The sequence below is a fragment of the Bubalus bubalis genome, chromosome 3, assembly GCF_019923935.1.
Source record: "Bubalus bubalis isolate 160015118507 breed Murrah chromosome 3, NDDB_SH_1, whole genome shotgun sequence".
Taxonomy (NCBI): domain Eukaryota; kingdom Metazoa; phylum Chordata; class Mammalia; order Artiodactyla; family Bovidae; genus Bubalus; species Bubalus bubalis.
Window position 1 is genome coordinate 21,816,678 of NC_059159.1, and position 24,666 is coordinate 21,841,343.

The following is a 24,666-nucleotide window of genomic DNA, read 5'->3' on the forward strand; positions in this document are numbered from 1 at the left end:
CACAGTTTCAGAACCACTTGGGCATATAATAAATGCTCCAAAAATATTATCGGTGCTAAATCATCCACATTTCCTAGTCTTAAAGACAGAATCTTTTTCTTTCTGACCAACTTCACTGACAAGATGCAGATTGAAGGCCACTTGGCTGGGAATTAAACTGTCATATGAGACCCAAGAGCTCAATTATAAGGATCAACACTGAGTAATATTGACACTTCCTTTAAAGGTGAAGCATCACTCAATTATTCTTCAGGCAATGAGCATATTTTAACAAATATGTGGAATTACAGGTTATGTACACAGTGAATGCTAATGACTACTTGACCATGGTGAAAAATTCTAATTGAAGACCAAATAAAACTAACTTTCAAAGCTTTCAGAAAAGAACAAATAACTCAGGGACAGGCCAATTACCATTCAGAGACAAATTGTTTCAAAACAAACAAGGAAGGAACATTAAGAATTATGCAAATAGCAGCTAGTCCAGGCTTATAAAAGGCCCACTGTGGAAGTGTCCATCAAAACTCAAAAACTTCTCTTAACAACCCTCCTCTCAACCTAACCCCTGACACCATGGCTTGCTGTTCCACCAGTTTCTGTGGATTTCCCATCTGTTCCACTGCTGGGACCTGTGGCTCCAGCTGCAGCCAGCCAACCTGCTGCCAGACCAGCTGCTGCCAGCCAACTTCCATCCAAACCAGCTGCTGCCAACCAATCTCCATCCAGACCAGCTGCTGCCAGCCAACCTGCCTCCAGACCAGTGGCTGTGAGACCGGCTGTGGCATTGGTGGCAGCATTGGCGGCAGCATTGGCTACGGCCAGGTGGGTGGCAGTGGAGCTGTGAGCAGCCGCACCAGGTGGTGCCGCCCTGACTGCCGTTTGGAGGGCACCAGCCTGCCTCCCTGCTGTGTGGTGAGCTGCACACCCCCCTCCTGCTGCCAGCTGTACTATGCCCAGGCTTCCTGCTGCCGCCCATCCTACTGTGGACAGTCCTGCTGCCGCCCAGCCTGCTGCTGCCAGCCCACCTGCATTGAGCCCATCTGTGAGCCCATCTGCTGTGAGCCCACCTGCTAAAAGCAAGGCTGCTGATTTTCAACTTGAAAGTTCAACTTCCAACTCAGTCCATGAAGTAATTATCTCTTCCACCGTCCTTGAACCATTAACAAGTTCTTGAACTTTAATCAAAATTTTATGAGGGGTTACCAAATATTTGGGCTTCATAGACTTATCTGATTCCATTCAATACTAGAAAGATGCTGATTTCTCCTCTAAGCTGACCAAAATATAAATATGACCCAATAAATGGGAAAACCAGTTTGAGTCAGGATTGACCTTCAGCAAGCCTCCTCTTCACAGCTCTTTGCTGCCAAGGCTGAGGAAGAACCATCTCTCCTTCTCAGATACATTCACCTCCTAAACTCCACCATTTTGCAAATTGCACTTCTTATGAAAAGGGAATAATATACCAAGATCTAATAAAATATATACATTTGATGCAGCAAACTTATCTCTTTTTCTTCATTGAGTGTTGCACAAAAGATTCTAATCTGACTGTGATATTCCATGCTATTCTTCTTATACCATGTTAGGAAATATGATCAAATCCAGGAGAGGTTAATCCCCATAAAAACCACAAACTAAAAAAAAATTGAGGGTTTAGCAATAGGGGGTGATTGAATAAAGTGTTGTATGATCGTACTCTGGAATATTACATGCTACTTAAATGAATAATATGTACAATCAAGATGAAATGGATAAATTTCTAGAAGCACACAACCCACTGAAACTTAATCATGAATAAATAGAAAATCTGAACAGATGTATAATTAATAAGGAGATGGAATCAATAATAAAATTTTTCAACAAAGAAAATTCTGGTACCAGAAGTTTTCACTGGTGAATTCTATAAAACATTTAAGGAAAAATTAAGCACTAGTCCTCCTAAGAGTCTTCCAAAAACCTGAAGATAAAGGAACTCTTCTAAATTCATTCTGCAAGACCAGCATTACTCTAATACCAAAGCCAGACAAAGAAAATACAAGAAAGGAAAGTTATAGACCAATATCCCTGATGAATACTGACACAAAACATCTCAATGAAATACTATCAAACAGGATTCAACAGCACATTTAAAAAGACTATACACAATGACCAAATGAGATTTTGTCCTAGGATACAAATATGGTTTAATATATGAAAATCAATCAATGTAATACATCACATAACAGAATTAAGTGAGGGAACATTTGGTTATCTCAATAGATGCAGAAAAAGTATTTGAGGTAATTCAATACCCTTTTGTAATTAAAAAAAAAAAAAAACACTCAACAAACTAGAACCAGAAGGAAACTGCCTCAGCACAACAAAAGCCATGCATGAGAATCCCACACGAATATCATACTCAACAGTGAAAAACTGAAACCTTTCTTCTAGATCAGGGGCAAGAGAAGGATGTCCACTTTCACTTATTCTATTTAATCATAGTACTAGAAGGCATAACCAGAGCAATTAGGCAAGAAAAAGAAATAAAAGTCATAAGATTTACAATTGTCTCTATTTGCAAACAATGTGATATTATAAACAGAAAATCTTAGATTCTACCAAAAAAAAAAATATGTTACAAATTTAGTTAAGTTTTTGGATATGAAATCAATACATAAAGTTTCTTGCACTTCTATACACTAACAACATTCTGTCAGAAAGAAAAATTTAAGAAACAATCCCATTTACAATAGCATCAAAGAGAATAAAATACTTATGAATAAACTTATCCAGGAGGTGAAAGGTTTGTACACTGAAAAGTGTAAGACATGAATGAAAGGAACTAAAGAAGATACAAATAAATTAAAGGTAGTCCATGCTCATGGTGGAAGAATTCATATTGCTTAAATGTCCATACTACCCAAAGCAATCTATAGATCAATGCAATCCTTATTAGAACGTCAATGGCATTTTCCTCAGAGATAGAACAAACTATCCTAAAATTTGTGTGGAACCACAGAAGGCCCTGAATATCCAAAGCAATCTTGAGAAAGAAGAACAAAGATGGAGGCATCTTACTCCCTGATTTCAAACTACACTACAAAGCTAGAGTAGTCAAAACAGAATGGTACTGACACAAAAGCAGGCATAGAGACAAACATGAAACAAAACAGAGAGCCCAGAAATAACCCTCATCTATATTGTCAAAAGATTTGCAAGAGAGGTGCCAAGAACATTCAGTAGGAAAGGACAATCTTTTCCACAAATGGTGTTGGGAAAACTGGATGTCAACATGCAAAAGAATGAAGTTGGACCTTTATCTTAAAACTTCTACAAAAATTAACTCAAAATGGATCAAAGACTTAAATAAGAGTTAAAACTATAAAATTATCTAAAGAAAACACAGAGGAAAAACTTCATGATACTGCATTTGATGATTTCTTGCATATGACACCAAAAGAATAGGCAACAGAAGTTAAAAATAAACTGAACTACATCAAAATTAAAAACTTCTCTGCATCAAAGGACATGCAAAGAGTCAGACACAACTTAAGTGACTGAACAACAATAGCAATTAACAAAATGAAAGGGCAATCTACAAAATGGGAGAAGATATTTGCAAATCATAGATTCCAGAATATAGAAAGAATCCCTACAACTCAACAAAAGGAACACCAACTCTAAAACAACAACAACAAAATTTGGGCAAAGGACATGAATCCACATAACTCCAAAGAAGATATACAAATGGCAAAAAAAAAAAAACACATGAAAAGATGCTCGGTATTATTGATAATTAGGAAAATGCAAACCAAAACCACAATGACATACCATCTCACATCCATTTGAATGGCTATTCTTAAAACACTCAAAAAAGTATTGGCAAGGACATGGAAAAATTAGAACCCTTGTACACTGCCGGTGGGAATGTAAATGATATACCCACTATGGGAAGCAAATGGCAGTTACTCAAAAAATCAAAAATAGAATTACCATATGATCTAGCAATTGTACTCCTAAGTATACACCCAAAAAAACTGAAAGCATGGTCTTGATAAGATATTTGTACACTCATATTCCTGCATGATTAATTATAATAATTAAAAGATGGAAGCAGCCCAAGTGTCATTGATGGATGAATGGATAAACAAATTGTGGAATATGCATATAATGGAATCTTATTCAGCCTTAAAAAAGAAGGAAATTCTGTCACACTCTTCAAGGTGGATCAATCTAAAGGACATTATGCTTAGTGAAATAAGCCAGCCACAAAAGGACAAATACTGTATGATTCAACGTAAATGAGGTACAAAGAGTGGTTAAATTCATCAAGACACAGAGTAGGATAATGATTGCCAAGAGTTTGGGGAGGGGAGAATGGGTAAGTGGTATTTAATGGATACAGAGTTTCAGTTTTGTAAGACAAAAAGAGTTCTGGAGATTGACTGCACAACAATGTGAACATGCTTAACACTAGTAGAATGAACTATTAAAATTTGTTAAGAAGGTAAATTTTATGTTATGTATATTTTATTAAAAAATTTTAATAATAAATAGGTATAGTGTGTTAGTCATTCAGTCGTATCAACTCTTTGCAACCCCATGGACTGTAGCCTTCCAGGCTCCTCTGTCCTTGGAGTTCTCCAGGCAAGATTACTGGAGTTGGTATCTTCCCAGCCCAGGGATCAAAAGCAGGTCTCTTGCATTGCATAAATAGATATAAGAGACTCCAACTCTACTAAGTTAAATGATATATATGTGCATACTCTGGTTTATGTTTGCAGAAGCAGGGAGAAATGTGACAGAGCGTGCCCTAAAACTGTTAATATTGATTATCTCTGAAGAGCTAGTTTTGGGAGGGATGTGTATGTTTTGGGAAAAGGGAGAATAACATTAACTTTTCTTTATGTGTCTGCATACTGTTTGACTTATTAAAATGTGTATTCATTACTATCTTATTATTTTTAAATTAGCAGAGTCAGAAAACAATCTACAGGAAAAGTCACTAAGGGTTTCAGTTGAGAATACGTACATTAATAACAAAAATACTAGTTAGAGAGCTGAGGATCCTGTAGCTTACATAAATGGAGCATAGAAAGGCATACTTCTTTTGATGTTGATGACTCAGGTGATAGCTTGTGTTTTGATGACACTAATGGTAGCCATTCCAAGTCTAGACAAATTGTTTACAAAATCATGATCCTTAAGTGAATGACCACTTAGGAAGGGAATGTTTAGTTTAGACAAATTCTGCCTAAAAGTTATCGAAGGACATTTATGACAAAGCAAGCCAGGGCAAGTTAGCCAAGGTCTAATCTATCATGCAACTTCCATAATGAGCCTTGGCTTGACCCTAAGGGCAAAGAAGAAACATAATGAGATTTAATTGAACAATGACAAAAGCAGGCTATTCCAAATGCTATTTATAACCTTCTTAACAACTCAAATGTTAGCCAATCAGAGACTGACTCTGCAATGGTATCCAGGAAAAATGCTAAATGTTAGGGAAATGACATGGCTCTAGAGGATATATAAAAGGACAGATGTAGAAGGTGCAGCCAAAACTCAAAAACTTCTCTTAACAACCCTCCTCTCTCAACTCCTGACACCATGGCCTGCTGTTCCACTAGCTTCTGTGGATTTCCCATCTGTTCCACTGGTGGAAACTGTGGCTCCAGCTGCAGCCAGCCAACCTGCTGCCAGACCAGCTGCTGCCAGCCAACCTGCCTCCAGACCAGTGGCTGTGAGACCGGCTGTGGCATTGGCGGCAGCATTGGCTATGGCCAGGTGGGTGGCAGCGGAGCTGTGAGCAGCCGCACCAGGTGGTGCCGCCCTGACTGCCGCGTGGAGGGCACCAGCCTGCCTCCCTGCTGTGTGGTGAGCTGCACAACCCCCTCCTGCTGCCAGCTGTACTATGCCCAGGCCTCCTGCTGCCGCCCATCCTACTGTGGACAGTCCTGCTGCCGCCCAGCCTGCTGCTGCCAGCCCACCTGCACTGAGCCCATCTGTGAGCCCATCTGCTGTGAGCGCACCTGCTAAAAGCAAGGCTGCTGATTACTTAAGAATGAAAGGGGAAGTAGAACAAACCTGTGCTGATCTCTGAGGAACCATTCAATTTTTCATGGATGCTAAGTATCGCGAAGTTTCTAAGCTGCTCAGAAATGAAAGTCTTAGGACACTTTTGAATGTTCTGCAATAGCGCACTGAAAACAGGCCTCAACCACGGTGTCTGGATTTCCTGCCTTGCTTGAGCAGAGTACCAGACTCGAGTAGCTCTTCATTTCAGTGACATCTCTGATCTCTTTCCTCTCTCTTGATTCCCACATATTTTCAGACCTGCTTTCTCCTTCAATATCCCCTGTTAATTTCAAATAAAATATTTAAACTTGCAAAGCAAACTGAGTTATTTTCTTCCTTCTACCTTCAAGTTTATCCACCTTTAGCTGGAGATCAAGAAGAGTGAATTTGACAGTAATGCTAAGGCATGAACATAAAGTCTAAGCCAGAGAGTTTAAATACAAATTACATTATACTTAAAACTATTGCTTAGCAAAATGCTCTATGCATTAAATAATCTTTGTAGTTGTTCAAATACTTACTTGATGTAATCTGTTGAGAAAAGAAAGAAAGTGAAGTCCTCAGTCGTGTCTGACTCTTTGCAACCCTATGGACTGTAGCCCACCAGAGTCCTCTATCCATGGGGATTCTCCAGGCAAGAATACTGGAATGGTTTGCCATTTCCTTCTCCAGGGGATCTTGCCAATCCAGAGATCAAACCTGGGTCTCCCACATTGCAGGCAGACTCTTTACCCTCTGAGCCACCAGGCCCTTTTTACCTAACATTTTCAGATTGATCAAAGCTATAGACGTAATCCTATCATATTTTAATCTCCTTCTACTTAATATACTAGATGTTCTCCTTCATGCAGGCCCCATATCTAAAGAAATTGTATTACCTATTAACTAGATTTCAAAATATCAACCAGATACTATCAGATACCATCTATTTTCCAAGATCATTTATGTTCAGTTCCTATACCTTAGCCTATTCTATTCACTGATTTCCAAATTGCTCTCTAAGTTTCAAACCCAACACTAACCGCCATTAACTGTGTTTTTATGGTGTATCTATGGTCTCAATGAGAATAGAACAAATAGCTGCCGAGATAGCCAGTGAGTTCTGCCATCACCATTCTAATGGATGTGTCAGACACATTCGTTAGAAATCTGAAACAACCATGTATTGTATACTTTGCAACCCAATCTGAAAAATGTTCTCAATAAATGCACACACATCTGGAACAAAAAATACCTCTTACCATTTAATTTTTAAGTTCTTAAGTATGTGAGCACAACATACAAAACCCAATAGGACAAAACATAGAACATGTTGAGAACAATATTTTTGAGACAATTACAAGCTCCCAGCACTCACCTCTATCCTTCAGTTGGTGGCAGCAGTAGGTCACACACAAGATGACTTATTTCAGAGAAGAATAAAGCAGATACAGTGCACCCTTCAAAATGTCAGAGCTTATCGATGCTTTTTCTTAAGACTTAGTTCAACTATTAAATACAAAAAGATGTCAGCTTTTCCTGTTCTCTTTTGACAATAATAAGGACTGCTTCATGAGAGGCACTACAGCTTAAAAGTTCTATTTAATCATTTATAAGTGGTATAGACACCCATGAATCATGCCTTTTACTCCACCCATTGAAAAGCAGATTCAGTAAACATTTATTAAGGTTCTACCAGAAGCAAAGCACTGTGTTGGTTATCTTTCTATATACTGTATCATTTGGTTCACAAGGAAATATTTCTGGCCTGGAATACAAGTAATATTTACACATTTCAAATTGGTTGAAATCAAAGGAAAAATGATGGTGATTTATTTGATGTTGGAATAAATGAGTTGGAAGCTTTTAATTATGTGTGACCAAAGGTACCTTTCAATTCAGTGGATGTCTAGATGTTCTAAATTCAAGAGAATTCAGTCTATATATTCAAGAGGAAAAAAAAAATAGCTAAAAACAGCACAATTACTCTTAGCCTTAGAGACCTGGACAGAGAAGCACATGGAATAACTACCTCTACAAAATGAGGGTGTTGACGTGCACAAAAATGAGAGGGCTCTTTGAACATGGAAAACCACAAACTTATTCCAAAGAGCAAAGGACCAATATGAGGAGTCCAAATGAAACTATAAAACGAAGTAATTTTTAAACTGCTGCCCATAATGTATCATAGGTATTTCAATGTAAGCCAATCAGAGGACCACTGAAAAACAAATTTATACAAAAACAAGGAAGATATGCTAAGAATTTTATAAATAGCCGCTGGTCCAGATATATAAAAGGCCTGACACAGAAGTCACCACCCAAAATCCTCCAAGCGTTGCAATTCTCAGCCCAACTCCTGACACCATGGCCTGTTGCTCCACCAGCTTCTGTGGATTTCCCACTTGCTCCACTGGTGGGACCTGTGGCTCCAACTTTTGCCAGCCGACCTGCTGCCAGACCGGTTGCTGCCAGCCAATCTCCATCCAGACCAGCTGCTGCCAGCCAACCTGCCTCCAGACCAGTGGCTGTGAGACCGGCTGTGGCATTGGTGGCAGCATTGGCGGCAGCATTGGCTACGGCCAGGTGGGTGGCAGTGGAGCTGTGAGCAGCCGCACCAGGTGGTGCCGCCCTGACTGCCGTTTGGAGGGCACCAGCCTGCCTCCCTGCTGTGTGGTGAGCTGCACACCCCCCTCCTGCTGCCAGCTGTACTATGCCCAGGCTTCCTGCTGCCGCCCATCCTACTGTGGACAGTCCTGCTGCCGCCCAGCCTGCTGCTGCCAGCCCACCTGCATTGAGCCCATCTGTGAGCCCATCTGCTGTGAGCCCACCTGCTAAAAGCCACATTGCTCATTTAAAATTGCCCAGGACACAGTATCTCTGAACAATTTATCGCCTCAACCACCCATGGACAACTAACAAGTTCTTAGTCTCCCATTTGGGTTTTTGCTATGGCGCTACCAAGTATATGAATTCTATCTGATTTCATTCTACAATGAATATCTTGACTTTCCACGGCAGACGCTGCATACCACCTGCTCATCATCAAATTGCTTTGGTTATACTATTTCTCATTTTCATGCAAGGTTGAATATTGCTGACATATTGTGGAATTCATCTTTTTGAACTGTCCACAAGCCTATTTCTCCTGCTTTATGATCTATTTTTAGCCTCTGTTTGTCCCCAAATTTTTGCAACATCAAAGGCACCAGAGTATAGCTAAGTGACATCTTCAGATGTCACTGATGAGAATAGAAGCTCTTCACCCAATGTTCAGCTTCTAAGAAGGAGATGAGACTTTTCCATATTTCAGCATCTGATTTCATCCTCCCCTTTGCCTGTTGGCTATTTCAATTATATCTGTGATTCAGTATCTTCTGTAATTTCTTAATAAATGTTACATACTGGGCAAAGAAATCATGGTCTTTGTGTCCACTTACACATAAAATGGGTTAATTTCTTCTGATTCAAAGATGCCTATCTTAAAGAAATACATTTGTTTCTTTCTGAAAGGGACTGAAGTCATATACAGTGTAATCATTTAGGCATTTCTTCAGTAAAAATTTATTGACCACCACTTCTAAAGCAGGAACTAAGAAGATCAGAAAGATGGAAAATTGGTTCTTATTCTTGAGGACTTTACTATCCAACAAGAAAAAAGTATATGTGTGAAAGTAGTTACATACAATATGACAAGATAAATTGTATTCTCTTAGCAGTTGATAGAAGAAACTCCCTGTGTCTCAGGGGCAGACACTTTTGTGGCCAGTATCCCTTGACAGTGAACTTTTTTTTTTTTTTCAAACCTGGCTGTATCTTTTTATTTTATTTATTTATTTATTTTATTTTGGGGGCAGGCTAATTACTTTACAATATTGTAGTGGTTTTTGCCATATATTGACATGAATCAGCCATGGGTTTACATGTGTTCCCCATCCTGAACCTCTCCCACCTCCCTCCCCATCCCATCCCTCTGGGTCATCCCAGTGCACCAGCCCTGAGCACCCTGTATCATGCATCGAACCTGGACAGTGAACTTTCAACAGGTACATCCACATGGGAAGAAGTGTGTTGGCAACCCCAAAATCCCAGAGAAGGATGTAAAATAAATTACACATGAAACAAAGGGAGGAACATTTTTTACTCCATAAAGGGAGTGAGGAAAAAAAAGAGAGAGGAGAGATCTAGTCAGGAAGTTATGAACATTACTCTATTTTTTGTCCTTTCCCATTAAATTACCAAACTCACAAAATTCTCATGTATAGATCATCTTTCCTATGAAAACCAGTGAAGGAAGTCAGATTTCTGTCTGGACTGATTCAAGGGAAGATGGAGTTCAGCCCAGGAGCCAGACAGAAAAGTGGGACCACAAGAAAGTAATGCCTCAGGAACTCTCAGAAATTGTAGAGGTGATTTTGATAGGCATTATTGTGGAAAGTAGCATCTTGGTTATGTAGACTTCAGAGAAAACAGCAGAACCAGCAACAGGATTTCAAAAAGTGATCACTTTGGAACGAGAAGGGAGTATCCTGGGGAAAGCATCAGAGAAGGCTTCGCAAGGAGGTGATCTTTGAAGTGGGCCTTGAAAGTCACTCTAAATGTAAGGAAAAGAGTTAAACACCTTGTCAGTTATATCACTAGCAAATACTTTTTTTCCATTTGGTAGGTTGTCTTTTCATCTTGTCAATGTTTTCCTTTGTTGTGCAAAATCTTTTAAATTTAAGTTATTTATTGGTTTATATTTGATTTTATTTCTTTTGCCTTAGGACACAGATCCAAAAAAAATATTACTATGGCTTATGTCAAAGAGTGTTCTGCCAATATTCTCTTCTAGAAGTTTTAAAGTTTCTGATCTTAAATTTAGGTGATTTTGAGTTTATTTTTGTATACAGTGTGAGCAAATGTTCTCATATCATTCTTTTACATGATATGTAAAAAATACATGATATTTTACATGATATGATATAATATGTCCACCCAACCTGTCCAGTTTTACCAGCACCACCTATTGAAGAGACAGTATTCCTCCACTGCATATTTTTGCCTCCTTTGTGATAGATTAATTGATCATAGGTTCATAGGCTTATTTCCTGGCTCTCTATTTTGTTTCTTTGATCTATGTATCTGTTTTTTTGTGCCATAGCCGTGCTATTTTGATTCCTATAGATTTGTAGTATTGTCTGAAGTCAGGAAGAGTGACACTTTCAGCTTTGTTCTTTTTTCTCAAGATTGCCTTGGCAATTCTGGGTCTTTTGTGGTTCCATATAAACTTTAGGATTATTTGTTCTAGTTCTATGAAAAGTGTCATGGGTATTTCGATAAGGGTCACATTAAACCTGTATAATTTTAAATTGTTTTTTTTTAACTTTCTCTGTCTGATAGATTATTATTAGCATATAGAAAAACAACAGATTTCTGTGTATTAATCTTGTATTCTGCAACTTCATTGAATTCATTCATTAGTTTTATTACTTTATCAGTGGAGACTTTTGGGTCTTCTGTATCAGGTATCATGTCATCTGCAAATAGTGACAGCTTTACTTCTTCTCTTCCAGTTTGGATGCCTTTTGTTTCTTTTTCTCATCTGATTGCTGTGGCTAGGACTTCCAGTACTGTGTTAAATAGAAAATGGTGAGAGCAGGCATCCTTGTCTTGTTCCTGGATTTAGAGGAAATATATTCAACATTTCACTGTTGAGTATGATGTTAGGTGTGGGTTTGTCATAAATGGCCTTTACTATATTGAGATATGTTCCCTCTGTGGAAACTTTTTGATGAGAGTTTTTACCAAGAGTGACTATCAGATCAGATCAGATCAGATCAGCCGTTCAGTCGTGTCCGACTCTTTGCGACCCCATGAATCGCAGCATGCCAGGCCTCCCTGTCCATCACCAACTCCCGGAGTTCACTGAGACTAGCGTCCATCGAGTCAGTGATGCCATCCAGCCATCTCATCCTCTGTCGTCCCCTTCTCCTCCTGCCCCCAATCCCTCCCAGCATCAGAGTCTTTTCCAATGAGTCAACTCTTCGCATGAGGTGCCAAAGTACTGGAGTTTCAGCTTTAGCATCATTCCTTCCAAAGAAATCCCAGGGCTGATCTCCTTCACAATGGACTGGTTGGATCTCCTTGCAGTCCAAGGGACTCTCAAGAGTCTTCTCCAACACCACAGTTCAAAAGCATCAATTCTTCGGCCCTCAGCCTTCTTCACAGTCCAACTCTCACATCCATACAAGACCACAGGAAAAACCATAGCCTTGACTAGATGAACCTTTGTTGGCAAAGTAATGTCTCTGCTTTTGAATATGCTATCTAGGTTGGTCATAACTTTCCTTCCAAGGAGTAAGCGTCTTTTAATTTCATGGCTGCAGTCACCATCTGCAGTGATTTTGGAGCCCAAAAAAATAAAATCTGACACTGTTTCCACTGTTTCCCCATCTATTTCCCATGAAGTGGTGGGACCGGATGCCATGATCTTCGTTTTCTGAATGTTGAGCTTTAAGTCAACTTTTTCACTTTCCACTTTCACTTTCATCAAGAGGCTTTTTAGTTCCTCTTCACTTTCTGCCATAAGGGTGGTGTCATCTGCATATCTGAGGTTATTGATATTTCTCCCGGCAATCTTGATTCAAGTTTGTGTTTCTTCCAGCCCAGCATTTCTCATGATGTACTCTGCATAGAAGTTAAATAAACAGGGTGACAATATGCAGCCTTGACGAACTCCTTTTCCTATTTGGAACCAGTAGGTTGTTCCATGTCCAGTTCTAACTGTTGCTTCCTGACCTGCATACAAATTTCTCAAGAAGCAGATCAGGTGGTCTGGTATTCCCATCTCTTTCAGAATATATAGATATACAACTCAATATCCAAAAAACAACAACAAAAAAAAAAAACAAGCAACTGAAACAAAATATGGACAGAAGACTTGAATAAACATTTTTCCAAAGAAAACATACAGATTGCCAACAAGCACATGAAAACATGATCAATACAGCTAACTATTAAAGAAATAAAAATCAAATCAACAATGATCACTCACACCTGTTAGAATGACTGTCCTCAAAAAATCTACCAATTACAAATGTTGGTAAGGATATGGTAAAGAGGGGACCCTTGTACAGTGTTAGTAGGAATGTAAATTGGTACAACCACTGTCAAAAATAGCATGAAGTTTCCTCAAAATATCTAAAAATAGAACTATCATACAATCCAGCAATTTCACTCCTAGGTATATAGCTGGAAAGAATGAGAACACTAATTTGAAAAGATATATGCACCCCAATGTTCATAGCAGCACTATTTATACTAGCCAAGAAATGGAAATAACCCAAGTGTCCATCAACATATGAACAGATAAAGAAGATGGGTGTCTGTGTGCATATATATACATGTGTGTGTGTGTGTACGCGCACATGCTTAGTCACTCAGTTGTGTCTGACTTTTTGCAACCCCATGGACTGTAGCCCACCAAGTTCCTCTGTTGATGGGATTTTCCAGGCAAGAATACTGGAGTGGGTAGCCATTCCCTTCGCCAGGGTATCTCACTAACCCAGGGATCTAACCTAAGTCTCCTGCTTTGCAGATGGATTCTTTACTGTCTGAGCCCCCAGGGAAGCCCATATGTGTGTGTGTGTGTGTGTGTGTGTGTGTGTGTGTGTGTATGTATATATACACACACATATTTATATAGGAATATTACTCAGCCAGAAAAAAGAATGAAATTCTGCCAGTTGCAGCAAAGTGGATGGACCCAGAGAATATTAAGCTTTAATGAAATGAATCAAAGAGAAAAAGATAAATATTGTATCCTTGACATACCATCAAGTAATTTATCTCCTGAATATTTACTCAATAAGCTAAAAACTTAAGCACATGATGGAGCTAGCACATAAACGTTTATAGCAGGTTTATTTGTAATTTCCAAAAATTATAAGCAGTCAAAATGTTCTTCAAGACACAAATGGATAAACAAATTGTCTTATATGAATACAATAAAATACTACTTCTTTATTTTAAAAAATGACTTATCAAGCCACAAAATGACATGGAAGAATCCTAAATTCAAATTGCTAAATGAGAGTAGCCAATTTGAAAAGGTTACATACTATGTGATTCCAGCTAAATGACATTCTGAAAAAGACAAAACTATAGAGATGATAAAAAGCTGTCAAACTGTCCTTGCCTACTATGCCCTGCAGATGCCTATAGTCCAACACTGAAATATAAGTTTGCATGCCAGCTCAGTCACTAAGTCATATCTGACTCTTTGTGACCCCACAGACTATAGCCCACCAGGCTCTTCTGTCCATAGGATTCTCCAAGCAAGAAAACTCGGTGTGGCTTGCCATTTCCTGCTCCAGGAGATCTTGCTGACCCATGGATCAAACTCAAGTCTCCTGCATCTCCTGCATTGTCAGGCAGATTCTTTACCACTGAGCCACCTGGGAAGCCCAAAATACAAGCTTGTGGATTTAAGAAAACAAAATTACAGAAATAAAAAGATACAGGAATGGTCTATGAAATCTAAACATAAGCCAGATGTGAGCTTCTGAGAAAGCTTCTCTTTGTTGATAAAAGAGACACATATTGCTGGTGCTCCCACTTCCTCTTCACCCTGACTCTTTGTACTTTAAATGATTCCTAGAGCTACAAAATCCCAAGAGAATGGAAGAAGCACTGATCCTGACAACTGAACCTCTGAACCAATGCCTCCCTGTGAGAATAGGTCCTTTGATTAAGCCAGTATTTGTTGGCTTTTCTAAAACTGGAAACCTAGAACATTCCTAACTGTTACACTAAGCAATAGACTGCAGTAAGCTTTCAAAATGGTAGCTTCCTATATATGACACCTAAGTGTACTTGAGATTCATAAGTTGAGTGATGTCAAAAGGACATCAATCATAGATGCTAAAGCAATAGTGGGGAATGTTTTTATTGATGTTCATTGACCATAATATGAGTAGGTAGATAACAAATTCGGGACAACGGGCAAGAAAAAGATGAGGAAGAATGACGGTGAAGACACATATGCAGGAGAAAGATGAGAACCAACGTGACCTTATTTATTACCACATGTGGTGCCACATGCTAACTATATTTCATGTGAACTTTATTTCATTTAATACTTACTACAATCCTGTGAAGTAGATATTGTTATTCTGTCTTGTAGCTGAGAAAAGTACATATAAAGAAAGCTAAATAGCTTGTTTAAGTCACATATTCTTATAAGTAAAAACAAAACAGAAAACGAGAAAACTGAAATCAGAACTCAATTCTGCCTGACTCCAAAATTCACAGAGACTAAAATTAGGAATTAGATGTAAATAAAAGCATGCTGAGGCTCAGTAGATTTTTAAGATAGCTATTTTGGAAGCTCTGGGCTTCAGAATATGTTCCTTCTTTGAGCCAGTTGTTAGGTTATTGTCTCTCAGCCCATCCGGATAATCCAGAACACTGTCCACATTTTAAAGTCAACTGATTAGTCACCTTAACTACATCTGCAAAGTCCCTTTTATACTATAAAGTAACAAATTCATGGGCCTAAAACAATGGTTCAGAGGTCATGGAGATCAAAATTCTGCCCACCACAAGGATTACTAGACACTGAGATGACACTAAATTCTAGAGACCCAAAATGCCATTCTGATCCACCAGTGAAACCAAATTCACCTCTCCCAAATGGGCATACCAAAATTACAACTATTTATAGAATAACTTTCAGGTGAGAAAGACCTGAAGACTAGAAAAGATTTGCTACAACTAAATATACTAAGAAGGAACCACAATGAGATGGGTAGGAGGGCAGAGATGTAGTAGAGTCAAGATCCAAACCCCCAGGTGAGTGACCCACAAATGGGAGGACAATCACAATTCAAAAATTCTCCCCAAGGAGCAAAGGGTCTGAGCCCCCAATTGGGCTCCCTAGCCAGGGGTCCTCTACTAGGAAGATGAATCTCTAGAATATCTGGCTTTGAAGGCCAACAAAGCTCAAGAACAGGACAGCCAGAGGACAGTCAGAAACAGAGGCTCTGCTCTGAAAGGGTGAACACAAAACTTCACATGATCCAAGTCCCAGCACAGAGGCAGTTAAGTTGAAAGGAGCACGGTTCAGATCTACCTGCTAATCTCAGAGAGCCTCCTAGGGAGGCAGGAGGCAACTGGGACACTCCCTGGAAACATAGACTCTGACAGCAGCATTTTGGAGAACTGCCCCAAATGCTACCAAGTGCAGTTTTGAAATCCTCCCTCTAGCCAACTAGCTACAGGGACTTACCTGACTACCAGGGGGCTGACACCAGTCCTGAGAGCTCCTTGGCCATACAGCCAGCCATGGGAGGACCTGGACCAACCCTTAGCTAAGTCTTCTGATGTCTGGTTGATAGTTGGAGTCTTAAAGCTGTTTTATCTTATTATATATACAACTTTTGTATGAAGAGGGGTGAAGGAAATAACTTTCATTTCTGATTTTATTTATTAGAGCCCTCTTTTTTCTGAGTCTAGCTAAATGTTTATCCATTTTGTTTATCTTTACAAAGAATCAGCTCTTCTCTATTCTTCTCTTAGTGTCTATTTCATTTCTTTCCATGCTAGTTATTTTTCCTTTCCTTCTACTAACTTTGGGTTTTGTTTGTTCTTTTTCTAGTTCTTTTAAGTATATGGAGAGGTTGTTTATTTGAATTTTTTCCTGTTTCCTGAGGTTAGTTTATATCACTATAAACTTCACTTTTAGTACTGCTTTTGTTGTGTGACTTAGATTTTAGATCACTGTCTTTCCATTTTCATTTTTCTCCAGGTGAATTTTACTTTCTCTTTGATGTCTTCAGAGACCTACTGGTTATTTTATTAAGATGTGGTTTTAGTATCTCAGAGATTTATACTCCCACTTTCATTGTAGTATCCATGACATGGACATAACCTAAATGTCCATCAACAGATGGAGAAAGAAGATGTGGTGTTTATATACAATGGAATATTATCCAGCCTTTAAAAAGAAGGAAATCATGTGAATTACAACATGAATGAACCTGTAGGACATTATGATAAATAAGCCAGACATAGAAGAGCAAATACCAGATGATAGCACATATATGATGAATCAAAACTCATAGAAGTAAAGAGTAGAATGCTTGTTACCAGAGGTTGGTGGTGGGTGAATTGGGGAGATGATGGTCAAGTGGCAAAAGTTTCACTTATGCAAAATGAATGAACTTCTTTATTTGAAGTTTCATTTATTCTTAGAGACCCACTGTGCACTACAGGGTCTATAGTTAACAATACTGTACTCTATACTTATAGATTCAGTGAAAGGAAAGACATTAAGTTTTGTTATCACAAAAAAGTACAGAAGGAAATTTTTGGAATGGATATATTTATAGCTTTGATATGTATATTAGAAATGTATAGCTTTTATATGTCAATTGTATCTCAATAAAGTGTTTTTTATCAAATAAATAAATGAGGTTTAAATAGCTTACTTATAGTCACACAGCTCATACATAAAATCTGAACTGTGAACCAAACTCTGACTCTAAAGCTCATGAAGAGACAATGAAATTAAGAAGCCGGTGTAGGGAGATTCAACTGATTTAAAGATGGCTGTTGTGGGAGCTGTGGGGTTCTCTATGCCAGCTGTGAAGTTGTTATCTCTCAGCTTCACACCCTCCCTTCAATACTCAGCTTTGCCATGCTGTGATAGGGCTCTGCCAGTTTCATTACGGCTTCACCAGCTGCTCTGTGCCAGGCTTTGCCACTAGAGGGTGACAGAGGAAAACTGCAAAGCTGGAGGAAGAGGGGATGATTCCTTTCTTTTTGCTTTCTTCTACTTAACTGGGGCTTCCTCTCTGCTGGTGGTTCTGAGGATTATGACCCCAGTAACTTCTCTTCACTCCAGTATCAACAGATGTTTTCCATTGCAGCACCTAAATTTGGTTTGCAGTTTAGAGTCATCAGCACCAGTCAGGTCCCTAAAATGCCTTGTATGACCTCCTCTCTAAATTTCTAAGTTTTAATTCTTTTCCCTTTTCCTTTCAAAGAAAATATTCCTACGGATTTCTGAATTTCCTACATTTATACTATCTCAATGTCTCTGTTTTATTCTTTTAGCTACCTAACAACTTAATTTAAGAAAACTTAGGGTTATCAGAGGGTAAGAAGAGAAGGGATAATTTGGAAGATTAGGACTAACATATACACACTACTATATATAAAATAGATAACTAATAAGGACCTATATGGGAAAAAAATCTTAAAAGGAGTGGAGATATATATATATAACTGATTCACTTTGCTGTACACCTTAAGCTAACACATCATAAATCAACTAAACTCCAATAAAATTTTTAAAAATAAAATGAAAATTTTCATACAAAATCCACTCAATTCAAATAATAAATCTGGACTGGACCCTGTTATATTCATAATGCCTTTAAATTTTCACATTATTTAGGGAACCATTTGTTCAGACTTTTCACCTACTCCCTTTGTTTAATCATAGTAGACAATTATGGAAAAAATTAGTCTCTGAGCTTTGGAGGTGACAGCCAGAGAATTACAGCATTTCAAGCCTGAGAGAATCTGGTGGAGGAACTAGAAAGATTATTTAGTGCCAGTTAGTTCTGTAGATAAGTAAGTTTCACCTAAATCCTCCATGTAAATAAACTTTGCCCTTTTTAAATTACAGACTTATCTCCAAAACCGTAACTCTGACCTATGAAATCTGCTTTCCATCATGATTATCCTATTAAGTGACAATAAGCAAAATCAGTTTTAAAAGCCCAAGGACAGAAAGGGATTTTGAGAAGCTGCAAGGGAGAAAATGTTGAATCATCACATCAACTGAAGCATATGAGATTTGGATAAGACGGGATTTGAGTGTTAAGTAAATTGTTTTTGTGAGGTTGAGAGAGACTCATTCAAAGCCCCAAGTATTAGTCCATATTGAATCTTCTCATTTCTAGCACATTCCTTTTTTTCCTTCTTTGTTTCTGCACTATAAATATGAGACTGAGAAACAGGATTGATATACTACCTGATCCCCAAAATCAAAATGTCTGGCTTTTAAATGGCTAATATTTAATACATAACATTTCAAGACATTTGGTCTCTTGGTTTTTTAATATTGTATTTATTTTAGGTAAAGGAGACAAATCAGATCTTTTACCAGAAGGATCAGAGGTTTCTTGGATATGGCCAGAGCAAAGTAATGCAATTATGTCATCTGTAAGATAGTACTCGGACTTCCCAGGTGGCTCAGTGGTTAAGAACCTGCCTGCCAATGCAGGAGACGTAGGAGACACAGGTTTGATCCCTGGGTTGGGAAGATCCCCTGGAGGAGGAAATCGCAACCCACTCCAATGTTATTGGCTGGGAAATCCCATGGACAGAGGATACTGGTGGGCTACAGTCTTGGGGTTGCAAAGAGTCAGACACAACTGAGTGACTTAGGATGCATGCAAGATAGTACTCATTTCTTCAAAAGATGAGGCCTCTAAATCTAGAAGGAAAAAAATAAGGATCCTATGTTTATGACACTGTGGGAAGAAAAGATGAAAGAACTCAGGATTTCAGAGAAACTGAGATCAGGGGACTTGAAGAAGTTTGAGAAGAGTCAAAGATGACAGAAATTTAGTCACAAAAGAGCTAAAAGTAGGAGGAATTCATGGTTCTCCTCCAGGGTGGTGGTGAGTGGGGAGAGGAGAGAGACAATGTAAGACACCTAAAGAGAGAATTGAGGAAACTCTGAGGTTAGTATTTTGAAACTTCACCCCATCACTTACTGTTTTATTGAACAGAAAAGACAAAAAGGAGAGAGTCACACAAAGTTGGGAACAGAAGTTGGTGTGAATCAACTGCTGAGACTAGGAGTAATATTAACCAATATGTTGTTTTATGTGTTAACATGAACTAAGCCAAACAAAAAACTTGTTCTATTCAAGTGTATTTTCTACATATTGATTACTCTAAAGATACTTTTAACTGTAGGAAAGGACAGAGAGCAAGATGAGAAAAGGAATCAGAAGACTGGAATTGAAAATCCCAAACCTACCCACTGACTGACTGACTGTGACCTTAGACAAATCTTGTAGCTTCTCAGAAGTACTGTTTTATCTTGTCTTCCAGATGAGCATTCTAATATCTCATAGTGTCCCTATGACTGTCAAATAAGTTTATCAATAGTGATATGCCTGGCACATGGCAGGTGCTAAAGAAATTAGGGTGTTTTTTTTTTCCTCTTCCTCTTCTTGATTTCAGTGTATGTCCTTAGAAACAAAAAATCCTATTGACTATTGGAAGGATCATTTCAGTTCAGTTCAGTCACGTTGGACTCTTTGCAACCCCATGGACTGTAACATCAATATCCGAATACTCATGTGTGGGGAAAAGGCTGAGAAAACTCAAAGATGACTTTACAGGATGATATTTTACTCCAGTTTGTTGGTTGGTCCTTCTTTATCCAACTCATCTGCACTGTAATAAGAATTAAATGACATAATATATAAAAAACACTTAGAACTGTATCTGTTCCAAAGTAAAAACTGTACTTTTCTTTTTTCAAACACTTCTTCCCAACTGATCAAAAAGCCAAATTTCTACTGAAGAACACTGACTAACTATGATTACAAACTATCCCAACACATCTTATTCCCTAGCTAAAGTGTCTAACCAGATTTAAATATGAATATCATCCCTTCACAAAAATCACAGATATTAATGAGAAATAGAGAATGGGACAAATTTGATTCTCAAGCTAACAGAGATGTTGCACTGGTCACTCTAAATAGTAAATCTTACCAGGGATTTGGGATGATTGAATCCATAGACGGGCAAGATGGCAGAAGGTACTTGAGAAGCAGACACGGCTTTCCAAGAGTCTCTCACGGTCCCATAATAACAAGCCACTAGTCCTTCCTTCGTGGTGGTAGAGTTGCTACTTGTTACAAAATCATAGTGAAGACTATGAACAGGCAGAAGACTTTTCAGACATAAGAGACTAGAAAGCTATATTTCCAGATTTACCTCCAGATCACTTCACTAGTGGATGAAGAGAATACCTAAAATGATGAGAAAAGAGTTCCAGCTTCCCTCAGCTTACTTAATAATAAGTACCACACCTATAAGAACCATTGGAGCACTTACTATGTTCCAGACACTGTTAAATATTTTAATGCATTATTTAATTTAGTCTTAAAAGAGTCATCAATGTGATGGCCATATTTTACATATGAGGGGATTAATAAAATTACTTCCCTGCTTTAGAAAAACAATTACCAGCGTCTTTCAATAATCTACCTAATTAAGTTCAAACTCCTCATCCCAGGAGTCAAGACTCTCTGTATTTAGCTTTTATCTCACATAATTATTTTCTAGAAGCACTGCACTACTCATTGCCTCTTGTTTTCAGTTTTTTCTCTTCCATTTCTGTGCATTTACTGCTGCTGTTCACTACAGATGGAATAACTGCACTGCCTTGTGTTCAAGTCCTATGTGTCCAATGAACCCCTCTATAATCTAAATTACCTGAGAGTACACTTATCTCCTGCTCAACCCTGAATGCTCCAAATCTCCTAGCACAGTGCAAGGCAAATAGCAGATGCTTAACAATGATGGGTTGAAATAAAATTATTAATTTAATCTTGAAAATATAACAACCAATAATGGAGAGATTGTATATTAGTATATGGCAATTAAGAATACAGACTTTGAAGCCAGACAGCCTTGGTTCAGATCCCAACTCCACTATTTACCTCTTACTAACCTTAGGCAATTTAACTTCTCTTTGTCTCAGTTTTACTTATCTATAAAACAGAGGATAGCTTTAATATCAACCTCATAGGGTTGTCGTAAGAATTAAGTGACATAATGTATGTAAAGCACTTAGAACTGTATCTGTTATATAGTAAAGCTACCTAAGTGTTTGCTGATGTTATAAAAACCAGTTGTATATTTAGCAAACTCAGATAATGATTCAAAATATATTTTAAAGTCATAATGTCTGCTGCTGCTACTGCTGCTGCTGCTGCTAAGTCGCTTCAGTCGTGTCCGACTCTGTGTGACCCCATAGACGGCAGCCCACCAGGCTCCCCCGTCCCTGGGATTCTCCAGGCAAGAACACTGGAGTGGGTTGCCATTTCCTTCTCCAATGCATGAAAGTGAAAAGTAAAAGTGAAGTTGCTCAGTTGTGTCCGACTCTTTACGATCCCATGGACTGCAGCCTACCAGGCTCCTTTGTCCATGGGATTTTCCAGGCAAGAGTACTGGAATGGGGTGCCATTGCCTTCTCTGTCATCTACTAGTATTTAAATACATAATTAATTCTCTTAATTAAAATTTTTTTCAAGTACTGTAGGAGCTCTTTGGAAAACCAGTGGTTATTTCATTCAATTCCGTATTAAAATTTGTCTAACCAATGAACAAAAACATCTCTGATTCAAAATAAAATCATAAGATACAACTGTTATTAGCAAATAATTCCAAGGACAAAAAAAGTCTAAGGTTTACTATAGAGTGATTAAGTTTAAATATTTCAATAGTCGACATAGTAATTTTTGTTATAGTAGTTTTGTTATGTTTGTTATAGTAAGTTTTGTTCATAGTAGCATGAAATTTTTATTTTCCCAGTGCCTGGCATATATTAGGCATTTAAGTTTCATTGAACATTCTTTTTCTGAGTCAGGTTAATGTTCAGTTCAGTTCAGCCACTCAGTCGTGTCTGACTCTTTGTGACCCCATTAACTGCGAGGTTAATGTTAGTCAGCAAATATATTTAGGCTTTACTTAACTACTTAACTAAATTTGAGGCTAGCTTTCCTTGAGTGATCGGAGGTTAAAGCGTCTGCCTGCAATGTGGGAGACCTGGGTTCGATCCCTGGGTGGGGAAGATCCCCTGGAGAAGGAAATGGCAACCCACTCCAGTATTCTTGCCTGGAGAATCCCATGGACGGAGGAGCCTGGCAGGCTACAGTCCATGGGGTCACAAAGAGTCGGACACGACTCAGCGACTTTACTTACTTAACTACATATAATTCTCTGTTACTACCTGCATATTCTATATCTTACAGAATACATGAGAATTAAACTGAAAACCTAAGATGCCCAAGAAAAATAGGCAACACTTCCAACAGAAGCTGGCCCATGCTGGGTGAGTGTTGTGAGAGCCACTCTGGCATGTTGCAATGGGAACATATGTGTTCACGTGAGACAGGGCAGAAGAGCCACCTCCTTTAGGTCATATGCATGTGAGGTAAGTCACTTTGGTCATGTCCAACTCTGTGCAACCCTCCAGATTGTAACCTGCCAGGCTGCTCTGTCCATGGGATACTCCAGACAAGAATACTGGAATGGGTTGCCATGCTCTCCGCCAGGTTAGGTCATATATACATGCACAAATATAGCCAATATCATCTGTCCTCAGGTGGCAAAACCACATTGTTTCCATTTGAATGAAATCAATTTGAGAATAATTTTCAGTGCAGGTTAAAAATCTAGAAAGAATTATACCAGTCTTTTTCTTTTCTTTTTTCCAAAGTTCTCCATAGAAGATGCATTTTATAATATGTCCCAGATTCCCCAGAAAGTAAATATGAAAATCTTTGACAATCCTTTTCATAGTAAAGCTATTTGACAAAATTACTTGTCTTTAATTTTATACAAAATCAGTGTATCATTACATAATACAAAATAATTTATGGGATTGACAGTTGCATAATGTGTGACTTGTTTATATACTTTCTTCCTTTTCTATAACAAAATTACTTATCAGATTGCCTCTACCACAGGGAGAGTTAGAGATTAGCATAATGCATGGCCTTTAAAAGAAAAATGATGTTTTTCCTTTGTATTTCTGAATATATCTAATGCTGAGGAAACAAAAATAGCAGAATATGAGAAGCTATCATTTCCAACCATCTGCTGGATATATGTCAGATGTAATGAGATAATTCTCAGTACAGTTATCAAGTCTTGACTATAGAGAATAAGGAAGTCGCTCAGTCGTGTCCGACTCTTTGCGACCCAGGAACTGTAGTCTACCAAGCTTCTCCATCCATGGGATTTTCCAGGCAAGAGTACTGGAGTGGGTCGCCATTTCCTTCTCCAGGGGATCTTCCTGACCCAGGGATTGAACCCAGGTCCCCTGCATTGCAGGCAGACACTTAACCGTCTGAGTCATCCCAGATTGACTATAGTCACACGCTAAAAAATATCTTCTTATTCAACTGAAAAAGGGCCCTCATAGCCCACCATTTAACCCAAACCCAGAATTCTTTGCCTACATGCTCATCAAAGAGCAAAGTGGACTGTCTTGCTGACCCTGCTCAAAGGGCCAACTGTCTCACTGTTTATACTGTCCACACTGTTCGCTGAACTCGGGGTAGACCAGGCACCAGCTAAGAGGCTGGAAGGAGACTCGAGGAACCATAGGAACTGCAGACACGTTAATTCTCTCTTGGCTGACATGGGAGCCATAACACAGGTCTCTCCTGGCTGATGCAGCAGTGGTAGCAGTAGCCACAACATAACCATAACATAGCCATAACAAAGCCGTAGCATAATCTCATCATATAACATAATCATGGTGCTGCCCCAATGTCGCAGCAGCCGGGGTTCATGGTGAAGCTCATACAGGTGCACTGC

The 24,666-nt window shown here is 38.7% G+C and overlaps 3 protein-coding genes across 3 annotated transcripts; all 3 read left to right on the plus strand.

Moving 5' to 3' along the window:
• The first annotated feature begins 513 nt into the window (after window positions 1–513).
• On the plus strand, window positions 514–1,503 carry LOC102396603 (keratin, high-sulfur matrix protein, B2B). Its single transcript, XM_044938983.2, has one exon. The coding sequence runs from the start codon at window positions 574–576 to the stop codon at window positions 1,072–1,074; it is 501 nt and encodes a 166-aa protein (XP_044794918.2). The 5' UTR covers window positions 514–573; the 3' UTR covers window positions 1,075–1,503.
• A 4,028-nt stretch (window positions 1,504–5,531) lies between these two features.
• On the plus strand, window positions 5,532–6,380 carry LOC102394385 (keratin, high-sulfur matrix protein, B2A). The gene has a single exon (XM_006043357.4). It carries the CDS (start codon window positions 5,593–5,595, stop codon window positions 6,019–6,021), a length of 429 nt encoding a protein of 142 aa, XP_006043419.1. The 5' UTR covers window positions 5,532–5,592; the 3' UTR covers window positions 6,022–6,380.
• A 1,969-nt stretch (window positions 6,381–8,349) lies between these two features.
• LOC102395033 (keratin, high-sulfur matrix protein, B2C) lies at window positions 8,350–9,456 on the plus strand. The gene has a single exon (XM_006043359.3). It carries the CDS (start codon window positions 8,407–8,409, stop codon window positions 8,875–8,877), a length of 471 nt encoding a protein of 156 aa, XP_006043421.2. The 5' UTR covers window positions 8,350–8,406; the 3' UTR covers window positions 8,878–9,456.
• The last annotated feature ends 15,210 nt before the right edge of the window (window positions 9,457–24,666 follow it).

Coding starts and splice junctions, on each gene's coding strand:
- LOC102396603 (XM_044938983.2), top strand. CDS start 574: ATGGCTTGCTGTTCCACCAGTTTCTGTGGATTTCCCATCTGTTCCACT.
- LOC102394385 (XM_006043357.4), top strand. CDS start 5,593: ATGGCCTGCTGTTCCACTAGCTTCTGTGGATTTCCCATCTGTTCCACT.
- LOC102395033 (XM_006043359.3), top strand. CDS start 8,407: ATGGCCTGTTGCTCCACCAGCTTCTGTGGATTTCCCACTTGCTCCACT.